The following is a 12455-nucleotide window of genomic DNA, read 5'->3' on the forward strand; positions in this document are numbered from 1 at the left end:
AACTTTATACACCGACAGTTCCTCTATATTTAACTAGTAGTATAGTAGTAGATATTAGAGATTTGTAAATTAGTAATAAGTCCTAGATACTTAGTAATAGACATCAAAAATATATATTTCTAAAATAATAATAAAAAATCTAAAAAAAAATTAAAAAAAAATAAAAAAAAATATATTTTTAGTTCTTATTTTAGTTTTATCTTAAAGCACTGCAAGTCCATCCCTGAGTTGGGTGTTTGCATATTTCGTAACGAAATGCCTAGTTTGTAAGTCATTTATCTTTTTTCTGTTTTAGTTTCTTAGTTTTTTAGGTGCTGACTGGCGGCGGAGTGAGTGGTCAGTGCAACCACTCACCACCAGGGGCGCTTGCGTCCCTGGTCACTAAATCCAGTACTGGAAAACTGGAAAAGCTGACCACGAGTCCAAGTGCCCAACCCCCGCATGGTAGACTCTTTTCTACTCTGTCCAACACTTCATCCAGACCATCCTCTGTCTCCTGTAAATTCCTACACGTAATGCATGCCAATTTGCATCCCGCATGAATGTGCCCAGGGTTTTCCCTGTGTCTATGCAGGTTTTACCTGGGCCCAACCTATCTCTAGTTATAGTCTAGATTTAAGAGTGAGGGGAGTTAGTCATGGCGCCAATCGCTGCCATGGCTGGCCAATCCCCTCCTAGCACATGATGCATGCGACCCTCTCCTTGCATGGCTAATCCCAGCATGACTAGGCGTATAGGCTTCGGCCTGAGACGCACCTAGGTCCCTCCCTAACCCGGACCCCTCCAAAATACACTTAGTTTTAGTTAGGTTAGGAAAAAAAAAATCGGACATCGGGTGTGCGGCGTGTTCCGGACATGTAGGCCCAGAACAATCTCCGACGTTTTTTACCTCGAGTTACAGAGTATATAAGGCCCTGATCAACTTAGCAGTCACTCCGTTGCTTGGTTTAGTGATGTTTAATAATTATGTTCCTAAGAATTAATATCATTCTGAAGTGCGTTAACGTAATTGATAAGAGTTTTAGATTTGTGTGTTTGAAAATCATAAAACTTGTTTACTATTCGTTTTTCAAGGAACTGCAGATATCCTTATTTTTGTAATATAATTCGTTAACGTGCATCAATGTTCTGCCTTCAGCATTAAAGTATGGTTTATTGTCGCTTCATGTATTTTGTTGTGAATTCATGTAATGTGATTTGACAGTGTAACCCGACGCATTGCCGCGGGCGTTATGTACTAGTTGAATAGCTCCAAGCGCAGTGTTTTTCTTGAGGCGCTTTCACTTAAGTAAGGGCTGTCCTAATCATGTTTGTATTTTCTGTTCACAGAGACTTTCTAGCTGTGTAACAAGTGAAAGCTCTGGAAACAAATGTGATTTGTTTATATCTTGAAGTTAATATTTGTTTGCGATGAAGGGTATGTGTATTTGAAGAATAAAAGGTTGATATCTAACACTTAGCACACCTCTGTCTACCATATCACCCCTTGTTCCTCTTGCGTTTGACGCGAGAGTACAGATATAAATAAGTCATCGATGTGGTTTTTAGGTGCTCTCCAAACCATTGGTACGCCGAATTTCAAACTTTTTCTTTTCCCGCTAGTCCACTGGCGTAAATGTTCTATGCAAGTTTTACAAACCTGTTGCAATGCCCATGATTTATCTTAATCACCGAGCTTAACACCAAAGTATCGGTGATAAGCTATCTTTACAAGGTCACTAACAGTCTTTCTGTTATCTTTTAATGTGTATTCTCCGCATATGTAGAAAATCACATCAGGATTTTTTACCCAACTTCTAAAACTCACAAACTGACCTCAAATTTAGTTGAAGCATTGAAATGAAGGATGGGATTCCAATCCTGGGGTATCCCTGTGACGAGTGAGTTAAGCAGGCAATTTTACTTCTTTCTTCACACTTACTTCAAAAAGTGGAGCTGATTGAAAAAAAAATTTCATATTTAGATTCAGCACCCCAAATATAGCTAAAATCAGTTCCATAATCCTAGGCACCGAAATTTTTTTCTGGATGTAAAAATAGTAAGTTAAATCTATGTAAATGTTTCAGAAGATATTGTTTATTTTTTTTAAATATATATTAACAATATTAATGTGAGAGAGTTAAAATACGCCGATAGTTGTGGTAACTCATATATTAAGTAATTTAAGACAAAATGTATATTACATATATATCCCGCAATCTAACCAAAAACATTATGCATTATAGATCTGTCCCTATAGGTCAAAGAGGGCCAGAGGCACTTAATAGTTATTAATATTCTAATTGGATAACCATGACTGTATATACTCGTATGAGATATCATTAATGACGTGTATATACGGATATAGGCGAAGTACGTAAATTCCTGTGTGATGCAAAACAATCTCTCTCTCTCACCCCCCCCCCCCTCCCCCCACCCCCGCCGAAATTTCATTCTTCTTAATAAATGACTGGCTCGTCTCTTGGCCGGATGCGATGTCGCGGTGACTTGCTACTTGTCGTTCGACCTCGGCAGCAGAGCCGCCCAACAGGCGGGAGAAGGTCGCACTGCGCACATCATGACGAGCAGTTCTGTCGACAGATTAATGCTGTTTGCACGCGAGGCCTTGGCGTGACTCGGTGGTGGTCCCCGGATGACCCTTGAGATGTGAAAGAACTGTTTTAAAGGGGGGGGGGGAGGTGTACGTGTGTCGACACGGCCGGACGCGCGCCACACGACCTGCGGCTCTCGGCGCTGGACCCAGCATCCAGCCTGCAGGTAAGGCTTCCCCGAGGTCCTTGTTGCTCCCCACTGCGCGGGTGCTTATGTACGCGCGCTAGAAATTGAATTTTCTCGGCACAGTAAAAAAACTAACTTTAATAGCGCATTCAAATAATTAATTTGATATAAAATAATAAACATACTGGAATGATTTTTAAAATACGGTTGGTAAAGTATAAATCCAATAAAATTATTTTTAAATAAATATTTAGTATTCAATTTTAATATAAACACACGTATAAAAGTACGTAATAATTTTATTTACTTAGTAAAAAAAAAATTGGTTGTCTGTAAAGTCGGTTTACGGACGATAGTTTATGTGACAACGTCATAACAAAACATTGATGAAATGATTGCATACTTTTTATGAATAAAATTGAATCATTTTTATTTTAATAATAAAATAATAAATACTTCAAATTATACTAGTATTCAGATTTTTAAAATGAAAGAATAATTTATAACCTTTATTGCCGAAACTGTTGTTGTAATAAGCAATGAAAACCACATTAACTTTTCGTTTAAATATAATTATGAACAAGTTTTCATATAAATAAACTGTAATAAAATATCTAACATAACCTATTATTACTGCACTCGCCGACAGATGCTACTTTGTTTAATAATAAAAGAATAATTACTTGAAATTATACTAGTACATAAGCAGATTCATTTTCTTACGTACATTTGACGTAGAAATTATTTCATATTACACATTTATAAACAAAGTTTTAAGTTTTCACTTCTGTCGGTGCGGCCCAAGCGTACAATTAGCGTAACGGGACACAGCGTAACGGAACCATGTGCGTAACAACAGGACACTTTTTCGTGCGTGCAGCCGGCATTCATCGATTTATTAGACGTTGTCACGTCAATAATAAGGATAAAATTTAAATAGTAGTTAAATGTACTAAATTCTTATTCTAATTGATTAATTTTAATTATTTATTAAATAATAATGTAATAATTTAAAATGCAAATCAATTATACATACGGAAATACAACCTCACAAACACTCCCGTGAAAACGGCCAGGAGACTACGAAATCTTTCACAGACACTCCGTGCCAGAGACAATGGAAGCTTGCAAGCAACCAGACATCGTTATACATATGGAAACATAACCTCACTTATATAAATACACTTGAAAATAACTTGAAAAAAGTATATAAACACAATTTATATTGCTAATATTCACAGTAAATAATTATTTTAATCATATGGAACAGAATTAAATAAAAATCACTAAAGTATAATATTTAAGAGCATACATATAATTTTTATTTGTATGTAGCTTTTTTGTATATAGTGGCTGTATCCGAATACTGGCCTAATGGATCCCTTAGCTAAGGGATCCACTAAAAGTGCATCGTAGTGGACGCGGCCATCTTTGTGTTGAATCCGAATTCTCACAAGGGATGCCGATGCATCCCTTCACGCATCCACTAATTCGAGATTTCTAGGGATGCGACACTCGCATCCACTAACGCGTCCCTACATCCATTAGCTTCGGAATCGGGTTTTATTTTGTTTGTGTATAATATTACTTCAGATTTTCATCATAATATTTGTTTAAAACATTATAAGCGAAAGTGATAACTTAAACAGAGACAAATGAAGACGTTAATAAATATAATAAAAATACGAATTTAAACTTAAAGGATAATTCAAAACTCATAAGTATTTTTAAAGTTTACTATTTATAAAATGTATTTTATTTGGATCGCTAACATCTATAACATACACGTTACATTATTTTTTAATTGGTAGGTATTTATTATTTACATTTTGCTGAATATTCGTAGATATTCCTACACAAAATGGCTGCGTGAACATTAGTACGACTGACAGTCAACAGGTGGTGCTAGTAGTAAAAGTATTCGGATACAATCCATCCATTAGAAATGCGTCCTCTACATTGTGGCTGCATTTGCTAAGGGATGTAGGGATGTGTGTGCTAAGGACGCATCCCTATGTATTCGGATACAGCCAGTCTTTGTAGTATATAGCCTTTTTTTTCATCCTGTGAAAATTTAGTTGCATGGTGCGCGCGGATCGTAAATATTCACTCTCATCATTTTTCCATAAGGCGCCTAAAGAAGTGTAACTTCAAGAACACGCCACATGGGGGAGTTACCGCCGCGCGCTAGAACTGAATCCCGCCGATGCCGCCCAGGTAGAAGCTGAGGTAGAGAGAGAGCGAGCGTGATACGATGCAAACATGCCATCCAGTACCGCACTTTCCGTTGCCCTACGAGCTTCAAACTTTCATTACGCTCCGATGACGTCATCGTTTCCACTTAACATACCACCTGTTAACAAGTTTCACTTGAGAAGAAAAAAAATAGGCAGTCATGGGGACTGTCGACAGAAGTGAAAACTTAAAACTTTGTTTTTAAATGTGTAATATGACATAATTTCTACGTCAAATGTAGGTACGTAAGAAAATGATTATGGTATTATATCAGTATGATGTCAGCATATAATTTATTCTTACATCATTTTGACGTGACAACGTCTAATAAATCGATGAACGCCGGCTGCGCGCACGAAAAAGTGTCCCGTAACGCACATTGTCCCGTTACGCTCATTGTACGCTTGCGCCGCATCTATCTCTCTTCCACTCGATTGGAACAACCATCGATTTGACTTTTTCGAGGCACATTAAACTTGAATCACTCCCATTCGTTTCCTACTTTTCCTATCATCGTCCTATCCTTAACAGAATAATACAGATTGGAAGAAGTTAAATAGCAAACATGTATAAAAGTTATAGTTAAAATAATCTCTTCGTTAAAGTAATACCTAAACATATTTGAATTAATGAGTGAAAATAAAAGTAAATTTATCAATTAAATTGTAGAATTCATTATACTGCTTCTTTGTATCCATACAAAATAGTGATAATTCAATAAAAATGATTCAATTTTATTCATAAAAGTATGCAATCATTTCATTAATGTTTTGTTATGACGTTGTCACGTTAAACTATCGTATGTAGACCGACTTTACAGACAACCAATTTTTTTTTTAGTCACAACAGATGTCAGAGGTGTCAAAATTACGTAGAAATTCATTACCTAGCTATGACTTACCAGTGATGTCAGACCTAGGTCGTGTGTTCACTGGGCAATGGACACTATACACAAATTAAACTTTTCACTTGGTCAATTTAACTCCACTTACTGCTACTACAGCATGTCGGTGATGCGAACCACAAGATTTTACCCATCCAAAAAGAGTCCAACACGCACATGATACAGTCGAGTATGTACAATGAATTAGTGTATATATGCGTGTACCTACATGTACACAGGCCGCTGCGCTTCGCCAGTCTGGCGCAACACGTCACTAGCATGTCGGTGACGCGAACCTGCAAGTTTTGCCCCTACCATGCCTAAAAGTTATTCTGAAAACACGTATGTAGGCGTGTTACCCAGTTGCTATCCTCTAAAAATACTGTTTAAAAAAAACTCATCCACCCTCAGCGCATTCTTAAATGCTTTTTCTTTACGAGACACCATTCGTGTATGTTGAGCAGTTTTCAAATAGCGTGATTTCTTCTGAAGCTGTGCACATTGTGTATGTGCTCGAGCAGACTGTCGCATATTTAATTGGCAAAAAACATTTTATCTAGTAGTTTGTTTCTGTATTTAACACGGTTAAAACAAGCACATTGTCTGAATAATGTTGTATTTGCATTAGCTTTGCGCCCTTCACGTCACGTTGGTCATACTATTTCTCTCCAGCTTAAGAAAGATCTTCGAACGTATTTTATTACTTAAGTTTAATAACATAAAATTGTTTTTTTTGTGGTCAATTTGGATGATTACAAAATTCAGTATGCATAATTTAAAATGTTTTAATAACATTCTATAAAAATTGTGCGTGGAGTCCACGGGCGATAGAAGTAACACTACTTGGTTATTATATCATTAGGTATAGAAAACATAATTCTCTTTGGCTGACGTCGCAGATCTGACAAAAATATATACAAGTATGCAAGCGCTAAATTATTATATCGCCTAAGTATGTACCTAAGTGTGTAAGTATGAAAGCATGCAAGTGTGCAAGTATAAAAATTGCAAGTATCCAAGTATGCATCTAACTATTCCCCTCATGCAAATTTTCGTAACACTCGAAAATTTTAGCTCCCACAGCAAAGAAGTTTCACTTCAAAATTTTTAATGTGAATGTGAATTTCTGATTTCCTACTCAATGTTGTAGGTTGACAAGTACAGGATCATGCCTTCTGACATGTTCATCCCGAAATGGCTGGACGAGCAGTTCATCGAGCGGTCTCTGCAGGAAGGCGAGGACAACACAAAGATCCAGGTGAGGCGGATAAGCGTCCGGCCTGCAACCTCAGTCGGCGACAACTACTGCAGCGACATGTTCAGAGTCACAGTAGTTTACGGTGTGTCCAGTGACTTGGACTCGGAGGCCCGCGAAAGGTCACTCATCGTGAAAGCTCTCCCGGAGGCGGAATCGATAAACAGTTTCTTGAAGGAAACCGATGCGTTCACCACGGAGACTGATGTCCTGAGGAGGGTGATACCGGAGTTCCGGCGCCTGCTCGGCAGAGCGGTCACTCTCGCGCCGAGGTGCTACTGGTTCGCCGACAAACCTCACCAGAAGCTCGTGATGGAGGATCTCTGCGAGTCGGGCTTCCAGATGGTGCAGAGGACTCTCGGCCTAGACCTGGACCACTGCGAGTTGGCGGTCACTCGCCTGGCGATGTTCCACGCGGCCTCCTTCGCGCTTCGTCGCCGCGACCCGCCGTCGCTCGAAAACTTCCGCGAGATGCCGCACCTCAAGAACCCCGACGGCACGAAGTGCTTCATCACGTTCTCGTTCGACAGCGTCGTCAAGAAGCTGCAGGCGTGGCCCGGGGCCGAGCGGTACTCCGAGAAGCTCCAGCGACTCGGCGAAACAGCCTTCCGTCGCGTGGTGGAGGTGTTCCGGAGGGACGAGGACGGCTTCAACGTGCTGAACCACGGGGACGCGTGGAAGAACAACATGATGTTCAGGTACGCGGCCGACGGGAAGGTGTGCGACGTGGCCTTCGTGGACTTCCAGTACTGCTACTACGCGTCGCCTGTCATCGACCTGCAGTACTTCCTGTACTCCAGCCCCAGCTCCGAGGTGAGGAGCAGTCAGCTGGAGCGGCTCGTCCAGGTCTACCACTCGTCCCTGGCCCGGACGCTCGCGGTGCTGGGGTGCGGCGACCGCTGCCCGTCTTTGGGCGACCTCCACGCCGAACTGAAGAGGAGGAGCTTCGTGAGTGTCTTCACGGCCGTGTGCCTGCTGCCCGTCGTGCTCGCCAGCTCCGACAGGACTCCGGACCTGCACGCCGTGGTCAGCAACCAGGCCACGGTCGAGGGGGCTCACTTGACGGACGAGTTTGCTCGAGAGATTCTACGGCTCTTGCCAGTGTTTGAAACAAATGGTTGGCTGTGAGTGAGAACGTTTGATATGAGAGTGTTATCTGTCACTTCCTCCACATAAAAAAATTTTTTTTCGTAAGATGTAAAAGTCTTTTGGGGTAGTATTTTAATTACTCCTGTAAAGTGTCTTTCCATATTAATGTGTTTTAATTTTACATATTTCGAGATTTTTCATGTGAGTTTTCATATTTTTTGAACAGAAACCTTGGGCCAGCATTGTTTTTATTGTTTTATTGTATGTTAATGCTGTAATAAATAAAAAACACAATAAAACAAGTTAGTTGATTTCCTTTCATTTTAAACAGATTTTAAAGAAAAACTACATATTGTATTCGTTACCATGGTGCGAAAATATATATATATTTTTTCGTTTCTGTTCCTTAAACCTCATAACCATTGTCAACTCAGAAATTTAAATATATAACACATTTCTATGGACATGATAACAGCCGTAGTATTTCACAAATCGTTTCCAAACTGACATACAAAATGAAAGTGGAAAATCTTGGTTGAGTTCGTTAATGGTCAAGGGTAGGTGTTTTAAAAAAATAGAAAAATCGCTTTAACTCCTATATATGAAAAAAATTATTACATCTGTTCAAATATATTATAACTCGTAGGAGTAAAACCAAAAGCGACCAACCATAATTGCAAGGGGTGGAAAAAGCAAGAATTGGGGGACAAATATATATCATAACTCCCTTAGTAGGCACACCATCGAATCTGTTCGAATTGTTTTAAAATCGTGTAATTTTTATCTAAATCGTTTGTCTCAAACAATTTTTCATAAACCAAACCATTGCAGCAAGGGGATGAGAAAAAAAAACAGGATTAGAAAAAAAAAATCATAACTCCCCTTGTATGCACACCATCGAATCCGTTCAAATTGTTAGTAAATCACATAATTTGTATCTAAAACTTTTGCCTGGAACAATTTTTGATAAGAGTAGAATACAAATGGGGCTCCAAGCATTGGTGTAGCTGTGTTCATAAATTTGGTGGGGGGGGGGGGGGGGGGGGGGGACAAATAATGATTTTGATGTCATGTAAACCCATTCCTCTGTTCTAAGACGGGGGGTTTTTAAAAGTGCAAAATAGTGCTTTTTAAGCAGTTTTTGTATCTAACCATTGGATATATCGAAGTTAAAATTATTAATGTTCCTGTAAGATAAAATTTGGTGAGTGAAGAAATTACAAATAAAGTTGGGCAGAATAATATTATAAAATAAAAATATCACAGTCTAGAAAGTTGGGGGGGACAGTCCCCTCCACCCAAAAAGTTATGGGGGACATGTCTCTCCTGTACCCCCCCCCCCCCCCAACGGTTCTTACGCCCCTGGCTCCAAGAACAAGCTTCCGCAAGAGGAGCCGACCGCGATCTTGGATTGTGACATCTCGGCGGCCATCTTGAATGACCTTGAATGTGGCCTTTGACCCCTGCGACTATCTTGGATCCACCATCTTTAAATCGCACACCCTGCTCACTAATGCTGCACTTTTCGTTACGCCCATCATATTGGATTATATAACTGCAATTTTCGTTATGGTCGCCATATTGAATTCTAATAACATGTACACAATCTTGGTTTTGATTTCAAAGCCATTTTTTACATTCTGATATCATGTCCGCCATTTTTTTCGTCTGCTGGAGGCCGCCATCTTGGCTACCAAAATCTTTGTTTCCTCTGTTTATTCCTAGAGAGCGCCAGTGTCGCTCTGTCTCATCACATAAGATGATCTCTAGGTTGGAAAACCTACACTTTTAACCGCACAGCCTTCGAGACATTTACCTGACTGAGAATTGAATAAGGAATTGACGCCAACCGCCGGTGCTCCCTCTGGTCCGCAAAGGTCGTTATGCCACAACAACACTGGCTCCGAAGTGCGACGAACACGCCCGAGCGTGATCTTCACAAAGTGTAAGAAAGTGCACCGCAACGAACGCCGCGACGACGACAGCGCCCGGCCGGGTGTGGCAATGTGCCTAATTAAACACTTGATTATTTTGTTAATTAAAACTACCAAATTAATAACAATTTAAAAGAAGGGTTCATGTAAGGGTAATTATGTCTAATTGTCTTATAAGCATATGTTGTGTAATTTGTTTCTAAGTCCAAAACTGGTCGGGTCGGTTTTCCCGCGTTACACGCGTTTAGGCGCGAGGCCACCGGGCGGTCTCGCGCTCAGTCTTGAACAGGGGCTCCCAGGGGTCGGACGCTCCGCGAACGTCGGGCCAGCACTTCTAGTTTCTCTTCAACATTTCAGCAATAGTGTAAGTTTCTACAAACCTTTCAATTAGCTCGGCGCCGACCCCACTTAAGTCGCACGATACTTCGTGCGACACTTAACTTAATAATTAATTCCCTATAGGGATTTTTAACGTAATACGTAAAGCCATGTCCAGTTTAAGGACAGCGTAATATTGGCACGCAGTTTTCGGCTCCAGTAGCCAATTAATTGTTATCGTCGAGAATCTTGTGAAAGACTGAATAACTTTCATATTGTAACTTTCTTCATGTTTTAGTGTAATTGGTAACGTGTGTTTTAAGTGACTATCTTGCCATTCATTGAAGTTTTACGTATACGTCGCACACTGACGTGATCACGTAACTTTTCGAGACTTTAGTTTTGTCGCAGGTTAGACTGCAAACCACCCTAATCACAGGGACTCCGCTATTCGTTTACTTTTCTATATAATTTGTTGCAATCACAACTCCGTGACTGTATGCTGAATCTTACTCAGAGACACGTAGCCACAGCTTCAACCCGTTGATTCACTTTGCAATCTATCCTGGTCGCGCGTATTATTCGCCGGCGTTTACGTGTGTCACAGCGGTACGACAACGGACGCGGCCAGTAACAGGACCATCCAGTGCATCGACGTTGAATAAAGTGCAATGTTCTGATAATCTGTTTATTAATTATTTTCAAGGCGTCCTGGGTGGCCTAAACAGCCCAGGTAATTTCTGAACATAATTTTCAAACTCCAAGACGCACTCCTGCCTGCAGCCACGAGGCCGAACCCCCGTTAAAAACCCTGAGATATTTCACATCATTAATAATAAATTTAAAAGCTAAAGACAGGCAGCGGGAGTGGCGTCAGAATATTAAAAGTAACATATTCGGAATGTAAATTTTTTAATTTTAAGGAATAGTAGCATCGTCTGTTCGAGACTAAGCCACCATATTTATTTTAAACACTTGTTACCAGGAGCTTTAGTTAACACACATGGCATCTGCTAGAGTGTGCTGTCGCCATCTTTTTTTCAGTAATCGATGCAAGGAGTGCTAGTGCCATGTAGTACACATGCCATATTTATGCTAGAGTGTGTTACCATAATATTAGTTTAATTTTTGTTTGATAGAGTGTAGTAATCATTTATTATTACCGTAACACCTGCCATTTTGTCGTTTGGGTGCCATATTGTAAATGCCTAATTCTTTAACTATAAATTCGGGAAGAATTCCAAAATTCATTAAATAAATTTGCAATTAATATACCGATTGATTTGATCTGTTCCTGTCCTTGGTTCGATCCCTGGGCGATGCAAAATATTACATTTTATATAAAAAATAATATAAATAAAATATGGTGGAAAAGTGCTAAAATAAGCCTAGTTTCTTAACTTAACAGCCTCCTTTAAGCCGATATGACCGCCATCTTAAAAATTTGTATTAATTAACCTATAAATTCGGGTAAAAGTTGAAAATTCATCAAAAAAATTACTCATTAATTTACTGGTTGAATGCAGGATGCTCTCGCGTGATCGCAAGAGAAGGAAGGCTTCTCTAGACATCAAGAGAAAGGAAGTTCGTCTTGCATTACAGCGTTTCTCAACCATCTCATCACATATTATTAGACTGAGTAATGATATTTTGGTTTCAATTCCACCTGATTAAAATATTGTAAGTTCTGATTTAGTAGCAGAAATTCACTAATTATATGTAACTCTAAATAAAATTGTATGAATCATTAAGTAAAAAAATATTTCATGCAGAGATCGATTCCTCACAAATAACCAGAAGAAATAGAAGATTATCAGCATATGTCTAACCAGGAATAATCAGGAGCACTTAGAGAAAACCAACAATATATTGGCAGAAATAATCAGGAGCACACAGAGAAAACTAATGCAAGTTTTCCTTCATATCAGACAAATCACAAAAATATATATAAAGAATTACACAATAATTATAAAGATAAAAATAAATAACAAAAGATGAAAAAATTACAATAAAATCTGACTTG

General features: G+C 39.3%; 1 protein-coding gene across 1 annotated transcript; it reads left to right on the plus strand.

Moving 5' to 3' along the window:
• The first annotated feature begins 2510 nt into the window (after window positions 1-2510).
• Window positions 2511-8482, plus strand: LOC134532477 (uncharacterized). The gene is made up of 2 exons (XM_063368896.1): window positions 2511-2757; window positions 6987-8482. Exon 2 carries the CDS (start codon window positions 7005-7007, stop codon window positions 8217-8219), a length of 1215 nt encoding a protein of 404 aa, XP_063224966.1. The 5' UTR covers window positions 2511-2757; window positions 6987-7004; the 3' UTR covers window positions 8220-8482.
• The last annotated feature ends 3973 nt before the right edge of the window (window positions 8483-12455 follow it).

The sequence above is a fragment of the Bacillus rossius genome, chromosome 6, assembly GCF_032445375.1.
Source record: "Bacillus rossius redtenbacheri isolate Brsri chromosome 6, Brsri_v3, whole genome shotgun sequence".
NCBI lineage: Eukaryota > Metazoa > Arthropoda > Insecta > Phasmatodea > Bacillidae > Bacillus > Bacillus rossius.